The 19,369-nt window shown below is 43.5% G+C and overlaps 1 protein-coding gene across 1 annotated transcript; it reads right to left on the reverse strand.

Moving 5' to 3' along the window:
- Nucleotides 1–1,495: 1,495 nt before the first annotated feature.
- On the reverse strand, nucleotides 1,496–13,810 carry INA (internexin neuronal intermediate filament protein alpha). The gene is made up of 3 exons (XM_033841473.2): nucleotides 12,682–13,810; nucleotides 4,964–5,088; nucleotides 1,496–3,516 (listed from the first exon to the last, which is right to left on the reverse strand). The coding sequence occupies exons 1-3, from the start codon at nucleotides 13,744–13,746 to the stop codon at nucleotides 3,207–3,209; spliced, it is 1,500 nt and encodes a 499-aa protein (XP_033697364.1). The 5' UTR covers nucleotides 13,747–13,810; the 3' UTR covers nucleotides 1,496–3,206.
- Between the last annotated feature and the right edge of the window lie 5,559 nt (nucleotides 13,811–19,369).

The raw sequence follows: 19,369 nt of genomic DNA on the forward strand, positions 1-19,369 counted from the left end.
TAAAAGAATGGAATTAGAACACTCCCTAACACCATACACAAAAATAAACTCAAAATGGATTAGAGACCTAAATGTAAGACCAGACACTATAAAACTCTTAGAGGAAAACATAGGAAGAACACTCTTTGACACAAATCACAGTAAGATCTTTTTTGGACACACCTCCTAGAGTAATGGAAATAAAACCAAAAATAAACAAATGGGACCTCATGAAACTTAAAAGCTTTTGCATAGCAAAGGAAACTATAAACAAGCTGAAAAGACAACCCTCAGAATGGGAGAAAATATTTGCAAATGAATCAACGGACAAAGGATTAATCTCCAAAATACATAAACAGGTCATGCAGCTCAATATTAAAAAAACAACCCAGTCAGAAAATGGACAGAAGACGTAAATAGACATTTCTCCAAAGAAGACATACAGATGGCAAAGAAGCACATGAAAAGCTGCTCAACATCACTAATTATTAGAGAAATGCAAATCAAAACTACAGTGAGGTATCACTTCACACCAGTTAGAATGGCAACATCAGCAAATCTACAAACAACAAATGCTGGAGAGGGTGTGGAGAAGAGAGAACCCTCTTGCACTGTTGGTGAGAATGTAAATTGATACAGCCACTCTGGAGAACAGTATGGAAGTTGCTTAAAAAACTAAAAATAGAATTACCATATGACCCAGCAATCCCACTACTGGGCATATACCCAGAGAAAACCATAATTCAAAAAGACATATGCACCCCAATGTTCATTGCAGCAATATTTACAATAGCCAGGTCATGGAAGCCACCTAAATGCCCATCAACAGACAAATGTATAAAGAAGATGTGGTACATACATAGTGGAATATTACTCAGCCATAAAAAGGAACCAAATTAGGTCATTTGTAGAGATGTGGATGGACTTAGAGACTGTCATACAGAGTGAAGTAAGTCAGAAAGAGAAAAACAAATATTGTATATTAACGTATATATGAGGAATTTAGAAAAATGCTACAGATGAACCGGTTTGCAAGGCAGAAATAGAGACATGTAGAGAACAAATGTATGGACACCAAGGGGGGCAAGCGGGGGGTGGTGGTGGTGGTGGGATGAACTGGGAGATTGGGATTGACATGTATACACTAATATGCATAAAATAGATAACTAATAACCTGCTGTTTAAAAAAATATAAAATTCAAAAAAAATTATTATCCAGGTACAGAATACACTGTCTTTCATCATTTGATTGATTTGATTTTCCCACTTCCTGCCATGAACTGTCCACTTAGTGCATTATGTGTTTCAGACCAGACAGTCTGCAGACTGCCGGAAGGCCTTGGCAGGGAAAAAACAAACAAACAAAAGAACATTAAACGAAACTAAATGTGGATGCAGGAAACAGACAACATATGGTTTCTGAATGACTTGGGGGTACCCCTGTCTCATTGAACCAAAACAGTGCTTCTCTCAGTTAAAGCAGCAAAAACCACGAAACACAAGTTATGTTGGTGGGATTCATGTGACTTTTAATTCTCATTTTACTAACATTTTACAGTAAGTGTGGGGAGTAAAGATGGGGTGGAGTAAGGGAAAGGAAGAAGCGAAAAGTATTCTTTCAAGTTCCGTGAACGACTGAAGCATGTGCTAGGATAAGAAAGTTCAGTAAAAGCATCATGTCCTTTTCAGCACAGAGTTCCTAATGGAGATGTGTGACAGACATATAGCAACTCTTTAGATCTGGTGCAAGTGACTCCAACAGAGAATTAATTCTGCATCAAACTTGGCACACATGGAAGACTGGGCAATGCAGCTGCTACACAGCTGGGCAGATGAAAACTGAACTCTCCAGAATCTACTTCCTAGCATGTGAGTAGGAGCATGTGTGCCTCTTCTCTGGTCTGAGTATCTCTTCGTCTCCAGCAGGGAAGGGAGACCCCACTAACCATGCAGCAGTGGGAAAACTGTTTGGGCAAGACTCTTTTAGAAAAGAGAAATATTTCTTTTTTGTATTCGCTGGTGGTGTTGATTGACCAGAAGTGTCTTCTTTTACTTTTGGGCAGGAGCATTGTGTCCTGGTGATAACATAATCTATACTTAGCACTCTTAAAAGGCATAAGAGTGAAACCAAGGCCTCCTTAGGACCTAGACTAGTGGGAAGGGGAATATGTGGATTCTGTCTAAGGGTAAAGGCATGAAACAGCTAATTCTCTATCACCACAAATGAATTGCCACAGATAAATGAGACCTTGGCTTTTCCCCTTCATACAAATACCTCTTCTAGCTTATACTACTAAATCTAAGGTCAGCTTAATCACAGTTTGGGATTAACTATGACTGTGCTTCTAAAGTTAAGGTGAAAAGCTACACTCAATAAAGTATTCCTTTTTCCTGATTAAGTGGATTTGAATAAGCTAAAAGCCTAAAATCTAGGGACTTTTTTCAGTATTTTATTTGTTGGGGGCAACCCATAAAACTTATCACTGCCATTTCTTTTAAACTATAGCAATAGGACATGAAATGGACAGGGAGAAGTCACTACACAAATCACAGAAATGGTCAGCATGCATCTAATTCTACCTATTGAGCAGAGAGAGCTAAAGGGGGTAAGTTCTTTTGAGAAGAACCGAAATGTATTTCAAAGGGATAAATACTACACTAGCCTTTTTTTTTTCTTCTGAATGGAAGAAAAGGATATATGGAATTGAGGGGGGATGGGAGGGAAAGAGTCCATTAAACAAACACCTATCATTTGTGAAACAGTTCTATCAGAGTGGTGTCAGGTGTGGACCGTGGGTTTATCTTTGGCAGTGACCTTATGTTTTAGGTATCTAGAGTGAGATTAAATAGCTGGGTAATGGCTGGGTATGGTGAGTGAATATAGGTTTTAATTTCAATTCACAGCAAAATGATGACGATCACAGATTTAGTACCTTAGTTTGTACTTCCTCTGTACCTGAATCATCTATTGCTGTGAAGCCTAAGGTTTAGGTGAGAAAGCTGCATTCTTAGATAACTCCTCTGTGATTGCTCTAGGACTGTGGTTTGCTCCAATCTAAGGTGTGGTTTTCTTATTAGAGAAAGTAAGTATTCAATGCTAAATATGAGACTGAAGCCTTGAAAACATTGTATAGTGGCGACAGGTGTTTTGGATCAGGAATAGGCTGTTTAACAAGTCAAATGCATATTATCCCCTCTTAAGCATTAACTTTTTTCAAGCAACAGAATTATATTTTTTGGCTTGAAATGGTGCTTTCTTCTATATTTGATTTCTCGGTTTTCTTAGCAGATATCACTGTCTCCTCCAATATTTCTTCAAAACTTTCCCCTATCTGGGAGGTTTTCTTTGTGGCTACCTTAGAAGCCTCCTCTTCCTCCTCCTCTTTCTTAAGAGACAGCCCAGTGGATGAGACTTTGGAGGTGGTGGAACTGAGGATTCTAGGAGGGAGCAGATAGCTTGGATTGGGAAGTGGATTCAGCCCTGAAATGCTTAATCCACTGGTGCTAAAACGTGTCTCTTCGCCTTCCAGCAGTTTCCTGTAAATCCAACAGAGAAAAACTCTCAGGAAGTCAACTTGAAACTTTTAAAGAATTTAACCCTCCAGCCTCTATTCATTTTAGAAAGATTAGAAAGATTTCGCAGTTTCTTCATGAGATTGAGGCCAATAAATATTGAATTTCAAGGCTCAAAGACCTGGACTTTATCCGGCACGTGCACACACACACTCAAACACACACTCACACACACACACACACACACACTCACAAATCTTTAGCACAAGCTGCGTTTAAAGCACTGTCAAGGGGAAACCTATCCTATTCGCAAATACATTTAAAAAAACCCTACAACTCCCCTTGGTTTCATCACACCCATTTTTGGCACTTAGAGTCTACAAAGCTCTAAGGAGAAGTAATTTTACTAATTAACACCTTAAGTGCAACAGGGATAAGAAGGTAAGAAGTCCACAAAGGAATTGCCTAATCAGCCTGAACTTGAGATTTGTATTTTTTTCAACGTGTAGGGGTACAAAGGAAATGGAATCAGCAATAACAGAAACCAGTGAATTAAACTGTTTCAGATACCAAGCTTTTTCCCAGCCTGGCTTAAACAGCATCATAAAAGCATGGCCCCAATACCTTTTTTTCTCATAACTCTAATAATTTTTATCTTTTTTTTTTTTAAAAATCAGAAACTCAAAACACTATCAACTCCTCTTGGAGCTTTGTTTTGAAGTAGTATACATAGTGTAAGGAAAAAAAGAAAAAATTTTCAGACAGATCTGGGGTTGAGTTTGAGCTCTTCCGTTACCAGCACTGTGACTTTGAGCATGTTGCACAGTCTGTGGTTCAAGTTTTCTCATCTGAAAAAATGGGAATAATATGACTTGATACCTAGATAATTTATATGCAGTATCTACTATAGTGCCTGGCACGCAGTAGTCATTCAAAAAATAGTAGCTGCTGTTATTTATTTATTTTGAATTTTATTTTATTTATACAGCAGGTTCTTATTAGTTATCTATTTTATACATATTAGTGTATACATGTCAATCCCAATCTCCCAATTCATCACACCCCCACCACCACCACCCTGTATTTATTTTTTTTAGAGGTAAATGTTCACTTATATATTGCTTGAGTAGGAATCCAGGGGGATACCTCACCTGTTGGGACTTTCTATGTTACACAAACCTTATTTTTAAAGTTAGAGTCTGATGGATTTTATTTCAACCTCTGTGCACTCACATTATCCCCTTAAATCCTTGCAGAGGTAGGTAGACCACTCCAGGCCTAGTAAGGTGGAGCTGGGATATAACCAAGTCGAGGGACATAAGGGTCAGCTCACCTGGAAGGAGCCCGTGATGCTTTTCCTTAACCCCCCCCCCCCCCACCCATCAGAAATCAGAGAGACTAAAACCACTTATTTGGGTAGAGATGCCCCAGGTGATGGGATCTGCTTGGGTGAGCATGCCCTGTGACATACCTGTAAGCTGCTATCTCAATGTCAAGAGCCATTTTGACATTGAGCAAGTCCTGGTACTCCCGAAGGTGACGGGCCATCTCACTCTTGGTGTTCCTCAGATCATTCTCCAGCTGCCCAATGTTATCCTGAAAAGCAAGACATGTCCAACATATTTAGGCCAAAGCAGCTGGCATTCATGGAGACTGAGACTGAGATTGAGAAAGCAAGGATTCTCAACCCTGCCTACACATTAAAAATCCAGACCTGTCCCCCAGCCCAGATTCTGATTCATTTGTTCTAGGGTGGGGTCCCAGCATCTGCATTTTTTCATAAAGGTCCCCAGGAGATTTGGATACATTTCTACCACGGAGCACATGGTTCTAAACTGAATACTGGGGAAATATTTATTTTTTACTTACTTACCGTCCCTCCCTTGCTTGTTGTATTACTGCTGAATCACTCAGTTGTTACATGTACTTTCCCAAACCAAAGGCTCAGGTTAGGAGCTCAGATTCAGAAAATTCCAACTGTGGACAGCACAGAGGGGCTGGCAAGTCTTCTCTGCCTCCATTTGTTTTGATGGTTTCCTGGAAGTCTGCTACTCAATCACTTTACTGAAAGCATTTTCATGACAGATAGGAGGAAGCATAAACACTCCAAGGAATTTTTTTTTAATCCAAATGGCAGATTGAAATTATAATATTTTTTTAAAAGGAAACTAAGTTCATATAATACTTTTGCTTTAAGTTCCTCCAGGTGCAAACCCAGGCACAGAAGAAAAATAGCTTTAAATCTGTGATTCTTGAGAAACCAGAGGATCTTTTAAAAACACAGTAGATCCCATTGCTCATCTTCCTAAAACCCTCCAACAGCTTTGGAATTAAGTCCAAACTCCTCAGCATGGCCTCTACTCTTCCCCTTGCTCAATGTGTTTCAGCTACCCTGGCCTTCTCTTTTGCTCCTTAAACTTACCAAGTTCATTGCTATCCCAGGCCCTTCAGGCTAGCTATTTCCTCTGTTTGGAATGCTCTGTGGTGGGTCTTCACATGACTGACATCATGTCATACTAGATTCAGTTCAAATGCCCTCTACTCAGACAGGTCTTCCTCAGCATCCAGTTTAAGTACCCTTTCCACACCGATCTAGCACGTGATTTTACCTTAAACCAGGGCAGCTGCTAGCCCATGAAGGAACTTTGTGTAAATTAGAAAAAGGCACCTCCAGTGGGAAGACAACTTAGAAAAAAGCCCCCACTTGAAACTGGCCACTCTGATTTTTATTTATTTATTATATGTAAAAAATAGATTTATTTATTTATTTTTGGCTGCGTTGGGTCTTCGTTGCTGCGCGCGGGCTTTCTCTAGTTGTGGCGAGCGGGGGCTGCTCTTCGTTGCAGTGTGCGGGCTTCTCATTGTGGTGGCTTCTCTTGTTGCGGAGCGCCGGCTCTAGGCGCGTGGGCTTCAGTAGTTGCAGCACGCGGGCTCAGTAGGTGTGGCTCGTGGGCTCTAGAGCGCAGGCTCGGTAGTTGTGGCGCACGGGCTTAGTTGTTCCGTGGCATGTGGGATCTTCCCGGACCAGGGATCTAACCCGTGTCCCCTGCATTGGCAGGCAGATTCTTAACCACTGCACCACCAGGGAAGTCCCCACTCTGCTTTTTAGCTCTTCTCATTATCTGGGTAATTCCTTGTTGTGGGGGGCTGTCCTATGAACGTAGGATTTTTAGCAGCATCCCTGACCTCTATCCACTAGATGCCAGTAGCACGTGCCCTGCCTCCCAGTTGTGAAAATCAACAATGTCTCCAGACACTGCTAAACGTCCCTGGTAGGGTGAATCACTATTAGAGAACAATTGAACCAGGATGTAATTTACATGGAAACCTGGACCCCTTCTGTCTAGTTCACCTCTGGAAGCCCACAGCCTAGCACAATGCACACTGTAGATGCTCAATGAATGACTGTTGAATGAATGAATGATGCTACATAAGCATTTATTTTCTTATTCTGAGCAAATAATTTATATAATTCAGTTGCAACTCTGTCAACATGAAGAGCACAATGACTGAGAGTTATTTTTATGAAGTAGTGATGCAGATAAAAATATCAGAAACCTCAAGAAAGTAAGAGCTGAGGAACCTTTGAACTTCCCTTGTGGGGATGTTGAAGCAATGGTGAAAGGCAGGGCTGACACATTGGGGGTACAAACTTCCAAATCAAGAGAATCTGCAGAAAGAACAAAAATTCATACCACCTACCTGTTCTATAAATATTGACAGGAATACCACAAAGAAGAAACTCAATTAACTGATGGGTACAGAGCAAGGGATGATAAGCAGTGGGGAAAATACATAATACACTGGACAGTGATGAAAATATTCCAAAGTGTGTTAAGAGATCATGAGAGTTTAAAAGGATTTTTACCAAGAAATTTTACTGGATGGTTGCTATATTTGAGGTTAAACTAGCTACAAGCAAGTCTGCTAGTGACGCATTAGAGGTAAGAGAATCAATATTATTGTGGTAAGGGGGAAAAGCATCTAGGGTGAAGGAAAAAGGAGAAAGGGGAGGGAGTATACTCATTATGCAAAGGAGCAAGAGAAATGTTATATGAGGAAAAAAAGAGGATTTCATCAGGATCTTTGGGTTGCATTTCTTGCCCTGCCACAAACATCTAACATACCTCAGTCAGTCTTCTATATTTTAGTTTCTTTGAAACTTCCATTTCTGTATATGGGAAATTACAGTGTTTATTCTTTTCTGAGGTGTTCTGAGATCCTCAGGTTAGGATGCCAATTTAATGTACCTCACATTATTATGTGATGAATCCATTATCTGTTAAATTAGATAATAGGCATTAGAACAGCATTTGGCACCTAGGAATGCTCAATAAATTTTAGTGATTTTTAATATTGTTAATATCTCTACCCTTGTTAACTCTCTACCCTTATAATGATATGGACAAATTAATCACGAGCCCTCCCTACAGCCCTTTAGATAACTAAGGAAGGCAACGTAAAATAAAATTTTAATGTTGGAGAGTTGGAGGCAAACCCCTTAAAGCACCACGTTATTATTTTTTGTTTGTTTTTCACGAAGATGTACATCTCCGTAACAGATTTTTTAAAAATCACAATTTTAAATAAAAACCTTTCTAAAGTGGTTTGTAGTACTCTTACCTAGGACACTAAACACAATGCAACCTTTCTCAGCAACTAAGGATTAAGATAATGATCAATTATTTTTCTATAATACTGTGATGTGATTTTTAGGTCAACTAAGATATATCAGACTGTTTATTTCTATCCTAAATGGCCCCTTAGAGCAGTATTTTTTATAATTTTTAAAAATTTTTTAAAATTTTATTATTTTTTATACAGCAGGTCCTTATTAGTTATCTATTATATATATATATTAGTGTATATATGTCAATCCCAATCTCCCAATTCATAGAGCAGTGTTGGAGTTAGTGTTTGCTATGTATTGGTTTTCTTTGTCCTGAAAGTTTAACTGATCTGTTTCTACTCATTCTTGACAATGCCTGACTCCAGTGGCTCCTCTTCTTTATCTTGCTGCAGGCTTGAAATCCAAATAGCAAAGTACTTTAGAATCATGTAAAGTTAACAATAAACAGGCTGGGAGCAGCAAAAGGGCCAACTTCCCAATATGTGATTTAGAGATAGACATTTTGTCACATCAGCAGGTTAATTAGGTCCTTTTTAAAAAAATTATTTTTGTTTCACAGCTGTGTTTTCTGAATGAGAGGTTGTTGGGGACCTGAGTTCCAGATAGCTGAAATTTCCTTAAACTTTTCTGTTACACATTTCACGTCTATTTTATGGATCAGTGTAGACAGAAAGCACGACTTTGCTCCTGTTAGAAGGAACTGTGCTGACTGCTGACCACTGCTCCTCAGTGTCCAGTCTCTTGTTTGCACTCTCTTCCCCACACCAGGCTGTCTTGCATTGCCCTTCAAAAGCCCTGCCAAAGATGGCCTCCAGCTCGGAATGTGAGCAGAGCGCTGCAGACTGCTCCCTCCCCCAACCACGCAGCTACTGCTGGATTAGCCTGAGGGAGTGGGAGAGAGGCACTCCCAGCTCCAGCGGGGGTCTCTCCTGGAATGGCTAAACCAAGTGCTGAGCATCTTCCTCAGGGCCGGAAGGAAGGATGCGGGCTGGGAGTAAAGAGAGAGAACTGGCCACACTAGCATCTGCAGTGGAGCATAGGAACAACAGACAGTGCTGTGGGTTTCATCACTTTGAGGGGCCCTCAGCCAGGTGAGCAGTAATGAGTGCGGCACTTACTGATTGAAAGAGGCTGTTGAGAATTACTGCTCTGCCTGATAAATGAAGGTGGGGAGAGAGGATTTCTATATATGGTACACTCACAGGTCACTGTGCTGCCTTTTCTCACGCCTATCTTTGCTTCATCCCATATTTTTATTTCCTACCATACTTTAAAATGTTGCATTATATGTATTTCTATAGGCTGATTTACACTGGGAAATGTGGTTTAAGTCAATGCACACCCAAATCAGTCTGAGGAATGACGGTGCTTTTATCGAAATTGCATATTCCTGGGCCCCACCTGCAAACTGCTGAATCCCTATCTTTGGGAGTGGGCCTGAGAATCTTTCTGTTAAGCGCCCAAGTAACCTTGGTGGGTCAATGGGTTTAGGAACCACTATTTTTTTTTTTTTCTGTAAAGGCTCTATCAGGATGGCCCAGGTGACAATAATACAGTGAGGTAGAGGGGGCAAAAACAGAACAAAAGAAAGCAAAAAGCACATGGATGAGTTGGAAAAAAAAAAAAGAGAGGGACCAAATGAAGCTTTTTTCTTGAATTCTAATTTCAGAAATGGATCTATCAAGCTATAGATTTTTACTCAGCCACTGCCACCCCCAATCTCCAAGGGGCCAGCCCCTTCCTCCTATTTAATTAGGCTGCATTCCAATCTCATACTGGAGAGAAGAGGGCAGACTTGGCTCATCTCCCTGGAGAGCATTAACTAATGGTGTGATCTTGATTGTTCAGCAAGGTCTTTCAAGGAAAGCTTCAGCTTTCCAAGACTGACCACAGTATAGGGCCAGGGCCCCCAGTACCCTGCAAAAATGTCCTTCGACATCTTTGGCAGAGCAACAACTCTAATGGTGGTGAAGCAGCTATGCAGGAACCAGAATCACCCTGTGTCAGAAATGGAAAACCTTCAGCTAAAGAGGGTGGCTCTGTTTGGCTTCTGAGGACAACAGCCCTAACTCCTCATAATTTTTCCTGTTACCTTATTCAGGCTCTCTCATACACCACTGTATACTTACTATGTCACCTTGAACCATTCATCACCCTTTCAAAAGTGTGATAAGCTTTCTTTCCTCAAATAGGCTGTTAGCTCTCAGGAGCAGGGAAAATGTGACTTTAATGGGGCCCTCCTCTGCCTCTAAGAGGGTGGCAAACTTGCAAAAGAAGATGAGCCTACCACTAATCTCTGAAACAGAAGAAAGAACAGCCTCCATTACTGCAGTGAAAGGGGAGGGGGAGGGGGTTAGAGGGCAAGAAAACAATGGCTGAATCTCACTGTGGAGGAGGCTTTTCATCTCAGTCAGCACTGCTAAGACTGCTACAGAGAATAGCCCGATGACTCCCTTGTGGCTTCAGGACTTCAGGATCCTTAGGTGAAGATGTGAGCCCCACCTCAGCCTTAGGTCCTAAGAGGTAGGTAGGATACACACACACACACACACACACACACACACATATACATATATACATATATATATATGTATATATGTTGTCTGATCTTCTCTTCCATTCAAAGCAGGTCCACTGAGGCTCTGAGGCTAAAGCTGACGGGGGCAGCACTGCAGAGCTGCAGAGGCTGCAGTTTCTGGTGTTTTTTGTTTTCTGCAGACTACATCTCCATGACCCTACTATTGTCTAACACTGAAAGCCTTTTAAAGCAAACAAAACAAGCCAGACAATACTGTCACTACCTCTCAGAATACAAGGGCTATAATGAGCAAACAGAGGACATGGCAAAGCCCAATTCAGATGGAGGTTGTGGGTAAGTTATCCTTTTTAGAGAAATACTGGGCTAGCCCTCCAGAAGACCACCTAACTCATCCTTTGAAGCTTCTAGAAGAAAACATGAAGTCTCAATTAACTAAATGTGATTAGTTCAGGCCGTCTGGGACCTAGGCCACAGAGTGAAAAGTTCAAGTTACAGATATTGAAGTGGAATAGAAGTATTTGAATATTACTGTAATTCCAAACACCAAAACAAATGGTCTAAGCAAGCTTCCTTCCTTTATCAAAGGGAGTAACTTATAATGAACAGCAAATACTGCACATCAATAGCTCCAGACTCAAATAGCATTTTGAGGTTTCACTCCTTTCTTGATTGTATTTTATTAATGTTCCCAAACCCCATTAATTTTATCAAATGTAAACTTTGATCTTGGCTAGAATGAATTATTGCAAGTTTCCGAATTATTAGCATTCTATCCCATGGAATTTTTATTGCACCTTGAAACAGAACCACACTATTTAGATTCTTTTCTACACTTTCCTCCTGCCTCTGTGTCCTTTGTGGTCATAAGCCCAGAATGTTCTATGTGGTAAAACTGAAGAGGCAGTGGCCTTTGTTTGTAGAGAAAAGGAGGAAAGAGCCAATCGATACCTTCACAGGGGCTTAGAGGACAGGCAAAGACGGAAAAAAAATAAGTGACCTATAACAAAGATGAACCCATCTCTGTGATTTATCACATGCACTTAGGATGGAAGAATGTTAAGGAAATGGGCATGTTCGAGTGGGATTTCACTGCTGCTGAGCAGATTAAGTGGTTTTTGATAAGTGCTAAGCCATCCATGAAAGTGAAAATTGATGCTGTCCACGAGGTGACCTTTTTGATTGCAGGTAGCCAAGACTGATGTGTTGGTGTTGCAGAAGAAAAAAAAATCAAAGCAGTTAATTGCCTAGAGACTCATAACTGGGACATGAGACAAGAGGGAAATTCTGAGATGGGAAGAACGAGAGATCAGCACCGAGGACAGCGACCGACCACTCTCATTTGCTGACGACTGCAAAGCTTTCTTTAGGAAGTAGTAACATTACTCCGTGGAGGAGGGAACCGTGTATCTGTGTTGGGGGAGGACAGAGCAGAGCGGTTATTACTAGCCCAATCACTCATCTTGTTGGCTCCCAATCTCTACTCCTTTGAGGGCAAAAGTCAAGACAATGGGATAGAACCCTTCCCAGTTTAGTCCCTCATTCTTCCCCCAACCCAAGGGCAGGACTATTTCCAGGGCGCACAGAAAGCCTTTCAAAGTCAATCAAACAAGCCAGACAGCGGAAACAGCACCACGAGCCATGGAGAGGCTGTGACCCACCCCCGTTGGGCTCACTCCTACTTTGGGTGGGTGTTGTTCTTCAGGTCGCCAGCGTGTTTATGCCCACTTGCTGACAGGGAGGCATGAGGTAGATTTTAAGACTCCGAAGAACAGAAGCTTGAGGGCTTCTTTGTTAGAAGGGCTTGGATAGGGACGTTAAGTGAGGGGCAGGGAAAGAGGGCGTCCAGGCCCCTAAAATTAGCGAGAGAGGCTCCAGGGCTTTTTGTTTGCTAATGCCTCCAGGCGGGGCTCTTTCTGTCCCCTCCCTTATCCTCTCCTTGGTTTCTAGAGCCCCAACTGTGCGGGAAGTATGCGCGGGAGAGAACAGGACTCCCCTCCCTACGCAGCGTTCCAACCTTTACCTGGTAGCTGGCCACCTCGGCACTGTGACGCTCCTCCAGCTCCAGGATCTGCCTTTCCAAGGACTCGTTGGCCCCGCGCAGCCCCTCGATCTCGATGGTGCGTGCCTGCAGCTGGCGCCGGTACTCGTGAATCTCCTCGCGGCTGGCCCGGATGGCCTCGGTGCTGCGCGCCGCCTGCTCGTTCAGGTTGGCAAACTTGGACTTGTACCACTCCTCAGCTGACTGCAGGTTCTTGGCGGCCAGGGACTCATACTGGGCGCGGATCTCCCTCAGCGCCGAAGTCAGGTCTGGTTTAGCCACAGCCACGTCCACCTCGGCCGCGGCCTGCGACGACGCCTGCAGCGTGGCCAGTAGCTCGGCCACCTCCTCGTCGTGCACCTGGCGCACGAAGGCCAGCTCGTCCAGCAGCGACTCCACCTTCTTCTCCAGATCCAGGCGGGCCAGCGTGGCGCCGTCCACGTCGCGCTGCTGCGCCTTCAGGGCGCGCTCGGCCCCTTCGCGCCCTCGGCTCTCCTCCTCGCAGCGTGCCCGTAGCCGCTGCACCTCCTCCGCCAGCCCGTCGCGCTCCAGCAGGGCTTGCGCGCGCGCCGAGCTCGCCTCCTCCAGCTGCGCGCGCAGCTCGCGCAGCTCGCGCTGGAAGAGCTCTCCGAGGCGCGACGGCTCGGCGTGGCGCTGCCGCAGCGCGGCCAGCTCGGCCTCGAGCGCGCGGTTCTGCGTCTCCAGCTGGTGCACCTTCTCGATGAACATGGCGAAGCGGTCGTTGAGGCCCTGAAGCTGCTCCTTCTCGTTAGTGCGGATGATCTTGTACTCGTTGGTGCGCGCCGCCGCCTGACTCAGGTCCAGCCCGTCGGACGCCGGAGACCGGCGGTAGGCCAGGCCCAGGCCGAGCGACGAGGCCGAGGAGCAGGCAGCCGAGGAGGCCACATTGCAGCGGGACAGCGACTGCGAGCGGAAGCTACCCGCGCCGCCGGCCCCGGGGAGACGCGAGGACAGGCGCGAGCCGTCTCCGAACACCTTGCGGTAGGAGGAGGCGGCGCCCAGGTAGTGCTCCGAGCCGAAGCTCATGGTGCCGGGACCAGGACCGGGGGAGCGGCTGCGCTGGAGCTGACGAGGAGAAGAGAGGTGAGCCGGCCGGGACGCGGCGGAGCAGTGTGCACCGGCTTTTAAGGCGTGGGGTGGCGGGGTTGGGGGGTGCCTGGGGCGGCGCGTTGTGGGCGGAGCTCCTGCTCCGGGCCTGGCGGAGAGAGGGAGGGGGGGCATCCAGGAGCGGGGGCGGGGAAGCGCAGTGACTACCGCAGCTGCGCGCGCCACGGACCGAGGGCGCGGGGACAGAGCCATTTGCGTAGGAGCCACCGCCTGTCTGAAGCGCCCGTCCCCGAGAGTTATCTGGTTTGGAAGTGACTTGTGCGGAAGGGTGCCTAAACGATGGGGGTTTCCCATCCGGAAACCACACGGCTCCATCGCGTCCTTTGACCCTGTCCTCCTTGCCCCCTTTATTCCACTGGGAGGTTAGTGTTTTCTGGGAGGTATGCTGTACGCTCATCGCCACCCTGGAGCTCCCGAGCGTGAGGCCCTGTTTTTCCAGACAGAATGTGGACCCTCAGGGCGTGGCTTTGGCCCCTCCCTCTGCCCGCTTGGGGTTCCCAGGGGGGAAGTGGGTCTACGTCAGAGAGCATCTCATCAGCTGTTCCTCTGCAGCTCTCCGGAGCGCCCGGGGTTGGGTGGCTGTGCTGAAAGCCTGCGACGCCCGGGAAGAGAGGGGAGGAAGGAAAAGGGAGTGGGCCTGAGTTGCAGAGACTGGAGAGAAGCGGAGGAAAGAGCTGGGATGGCCACGATGGACAGAGCTGAGGTGCCCCTGCCACTTGTATAAGCGTGCTCTCCTGTTCACCACGGTCCCCCGCCACTCTCCATTGAATAACGTCCACCTTCTTAATTCATTTACTTTACCTGTCTCGCCCTGTAGGCAGGCATTTGAGATTTCAGTCTGTGTAAATGTTCATCTGGTTTAGGGAGGGCCCCTTCTTGTGGAGATCTGTCTTTGGACAAAAGAGGTCCCTGCAAACAGATTAAACTCCAAAAGTGGGGAAGAGTGCTGATGACTGAGCTGGCCTCCTTCACTACACAGTGGTGGGTTTCCAAGAATGAGATCTGTAAAGATGAAGGCTGGGAGGAGGTCGGGTGGGGTCTTCAAACTTATAATCTCTCAGGATGTGGCTATGGCTTTGAAGAGGGAGGATGAAGAACTTTTTAGTAGATTCCAGAATTCCAAACTGAAGGCCTTTCTTGATCTTGGAATCTCAAGGATGTAGTTCTAGGATGTTTTACTTTCATGGAGGAAATATTACCTGAGACAGGCCACTAAAGGAAGGGGGGGAATAGAGGCCTATGGGACTTTGGAGCATATTCTTGGCTTTGTGCTTTATGTCATGTAAGATGGTCAGGCCCTGCCACAGCCTGTCTCTGTGGTTCCTCATCAGAGACCAAGACCTGAGCTGGAGGGACTCAATGCTGAGTTCAGTGGGCTCAGAAATTCCTGGTGATGTGATGGATGGAAGAGTGCTAACATCACAGAATGAATATTCTCTGCCAGCCTTTGTGCCAGGAATTTTGCATAGGTTTACCTCCTTTTGGCCACTCTTCAAGGTAGCCCTTACCCCCATCTTACAGATAAGAAACCAAGGCTTAGCTGCAGCACTCTGCATAAGGTCACTAGCAAGCAAACATACATTCTTTCCTCGCTGCATAATTCTACTTCTTAGAAAAATGAGACTCTTGAAGTCTTATTAATTTCCATGCAGCCAGAATAAGGCTAAGTAGCCTTCAGGAAAGTTTTGGCCAATAACAAAGTAGCAGGCTGGTTTGTAATTCAAAGAATCAGAGGTGATGGGCTTGAATTGTGGCTCCTGCCACTTCCTAAGCATGTGGGGATAACAACGCCCACCTCGCCAAGGTCATAAAAAACTGAGTTGATGCATGTGAAGGTGCTTTGTTCAGGTATAAGGGGTTATTGTCATCATTGTCCTCTTTCAAATAACAGACATTCCTTTGCATCTACTGTCAACAGCAAATGAGTTGGGTTTCGTGATGGAATTGTCCACAGTAACCTTGCACAGGCCTCCAGGCTTTCCCCCTGGGAGTGAGAATACAGCCCACTTGACTGTGCTACCAGGGACCAACATGAGTGTGGCTAAGTGGAAACAACCACAGATAATTAGAAGATCTTACATCTGGGCTGTTGGTCCGATCTCATTTTAACCATGTTATCAGGACTACCAAAAATCAGCAAAATGTCCTAGTTGGAGTTTCACCTTTCTTTTCCTTTCCATCCTCCAATAGAAGCAGTAATCCGAAGGCAAAACACACATAGAGCAGGAGGTGAGGCAAAAGGCCTGAATAATCCATCAAAGGGGTAGTGGCCCTGGAAAATCTAAAGCGGGCTGCATTTTGCAATTTCTGAATAGCTTACCTGAGATTCCATGCTGAGATTCCCCAGTGAGACTTGTGTCTCCCTGCCTCCCCTTTCTTGACATACCACTCTGTAGGCCCAGATGTTTGGCTTTAATCATTTTAGCACAAAGCTGTACTACCAAGGAGTGATCTTGGCTGAGGCTCAAACCACAACTCCTTCCAGCTGGCCAGGTCTCCTGAGGGAGTGCCCTGCCCTATGCAAGGGGTGTGTATTCATCTTCCTGTAATGTCAGACTCAGGCAGACACATTGTTCAGTTATCCCCAGGTTCTCCTTCATGCCACATCCTCTGTGGCCTCTGCATTTGGCAGTGCTCACTACTCTCCTGGGTTTCAAGGACTTAGTCTTTGGCCTCTGCTCTTCCCTCATAAATTCTTTTTTAGGTATGATGCCTCCCAGAGGCAGGGAGCCTTGTGATAAAGTTCTGTCCATAAGAGCTCTAGTTTTGCATCACAGTTCTTCCTAGCCATGGGACTTTGAACAAGTTGCTATTATTTGCTGAACCTTAGTCTCTTCATCTGTAAAATTTCAATAAAACCATCCACCTGAGGGGTCTCCAAACCTGACTGCTCATTAGAAGTACCTGGGAACTTAAATTCAGATTCCCAGCCATTACCCCAGACTCATTGAATTTAGGTTTGAGAACCCTTGACCTCTCTCTCATGAGATTACTATGAGGTGTAAATGTGATTATGTATACAAAGTGGGTATCACAGTGCCTGCCATGTGCATGCTCAAGAAATTTCTTGGAATTTTTTCCTGTGCCCCCACTTCAGCTGTTGAAATCCTTAAGGCTCAAATGCTGCCTCCTCCTTGAAGCCTTCCTGATATTTCCAATGTAAAGTGATCCTTCCCTCTCATGAACTCTCCTCCTCCTACCCACAGCCTTTGTAGTATTCACATGACATAATTGCCTCCCATCTTCTGCTGTAATTATTTGTGTGTTTGTATATCTGAACTGGAAGCTCCTTGAGCACAACTTCTACATCTATGTATCTCTCTCAGCATCTGTCACAGTATTAAACACATGTGAGGAGAAAAAGATGGTTGCATTTTTTCCTCTACAACCACTTGGGAAAACTCTTTGGCATGACACCAAGGGTGCGATCCATAAAGGAAATCAATTTCATAAAAATTAAAAAATCTTTTGCTCTGTAAAAGACCCATTTAAGAAGATGAAAAGACAAACCACAGACTGGAAGGAAGTATTTGAAAATCACATATCCAACAAAGGATGTATATCCATAGTAAATAAAGAACTCTAAACATAGCAGTAAGAAAATGAACATTCCAATTAGAAAATGGACAAAAGACTTGAGCAGACATTGTACCAAAGGGAATATACAGATGGCAAATAAACATACGAAAAATATGTTCAACATCACTAGCCTTTGGGGAGATGCAAATTAAAACCACAATGATATATACTTATTAGAGTGGCAGAGACAAAATACTGACAATATCGAGTGCCTACAAGGATTCAGAGCATCTGGATCTCTTATCCACTGCTGGTGGGACTGTAAAACAGTACAGCCACTCTGGAAAACACTTCGGCAGTTTTTTATAAAGTTAAAAATACACTTACTGTATGACTCAGCAATCTCACTCCTGAATAATTAGCCTAGAAAAATGAAAACCTATGTTCACAGAAAAATTTGTATACGAATGTTCACATTAGCTTTCTTTATAATAGACAAAAACAGAAAACAACCTAAGTGTCCTTCAACAGGTGAATGGATAAACAAACTGTGATACGTCCATCTAAAGGAATGCTAATCTGTATTAAAAAGAATCAACTATTGATGAATAATTCTCAACAACTTGGATGAATCACAAAGGCATTATGCTGAGTGAAAAAGTACTCCATATTATGTGATTCCATTTATGTAACATTCTTGAAATGAAAAAATTGTAGCGATTGAAAACATCAATGGTTGATGGATTAGGGTTAGGGGGAGGATACGACTATAAAGGGGTAACATGAAGGTTGTTTTGTTCTGTAACTTTGAGTTCTGTTACTCAAATTTATACACGTGATAAAAATTCATAGAATGAGAGAGAGAGGGAGGAACCTAGTGAAATCCAAATAAAGTCTGTAGTTGAATTAATTTGTTGTGTCAGTGTCATTTTCTTGTTTTTGATAATGTACTAAGGTTAAGTAAGATATTATCATGAAGAGTGAGCTGCATTCATGGTACCTGGGAACTTTCTGTACTATTTTTTCAACTTCTTTTGGGTCTTAAACTATTTCAAAGTAAGAAATTGTTCTTTGAAAATTATATACATATCAAAAATAGGCAAATGTTCTTTGTAGGTATATGCTGAAGTATTTAGGTTTGCAATGTCATGATTTATATAACGTACTCTCAGATGGTTTGGCAATAGTACACACACACATACACACACACAGATGCAGAGGATATAAAGCAAATGTGGCAAAAAGTTAACAGTTGGTGAATGTAGATGTTTATTGTATTAGTCTGACAACTTTTCTATAGGTTTGGAATTTTCAAAATAAAAAGTTATGGAAATTGATTAATAGATAGGTAGAAAGATAAAATAAGCAAAAAAGAGTGTATTATCCAGAGCCTTCAATCTAATGCTGTACCAGCTTTGTCTAATTACAAAGTGCTCTCCCCACTCCCCTCCTGCCCAACAATAGGAAAATCCTGCTTGTTCTGGAGTAACAACAACAAAAAAAAGGTCAGAATTTACACTCTGTTGGGAGTATTTTAAGTGCTATACTGAATCCTTGGTGTTACCATAGCTAATTAACAAATATTTACTGAATCCTGGCTATGTGCCAGCTGCTGGAATTATAGCAATGAATATAGCTAGAAGTGATAAAAAGTGTCCTTTTCTCAGATTAATTTTTTTTTAGTAAATATAGAATCATACGCATTTTATATATGTTCTACAGCTTTCATTTCTTACTTCATAAATTGTAGCCGTTTACCACATCAGTTATGTAGATCTATTTACTTCATTTTACAGTTCGGTGTGGTGTGCAGTTATATGGATGTGCTATAAGTTGTTTAATCAATCTCGTGTTGGACTCTTACACTGTTTTTAATTTTTCCACTATTAAAAACACCATAATTTTTTTAAAAGAAAGAAAAATACATGACCTGAAAAAAAAAATATTACCTGAGTGAAATCCAGCCTCCACGTCTATTTTGCCTTAAACAGCCAACCAACCGACATTTATTGAACACCTACTG

This window comes from Tursiops truncatus, chromosome 16 (genome assembly GCF_011762595.2).
Source record: "Tursiops truncatus isolate mTurTru1 chromosome 16, mTurTru1.mat.Y, whole genome shotgun sequence".
Classification (NCBI taxonomy): domain Eukaryota; kingdom Metazoa; phylum Chordata; class Mammalia; order Artiodactyla; family Delphinidae; genus Tursiops; species Tursiops truncatus.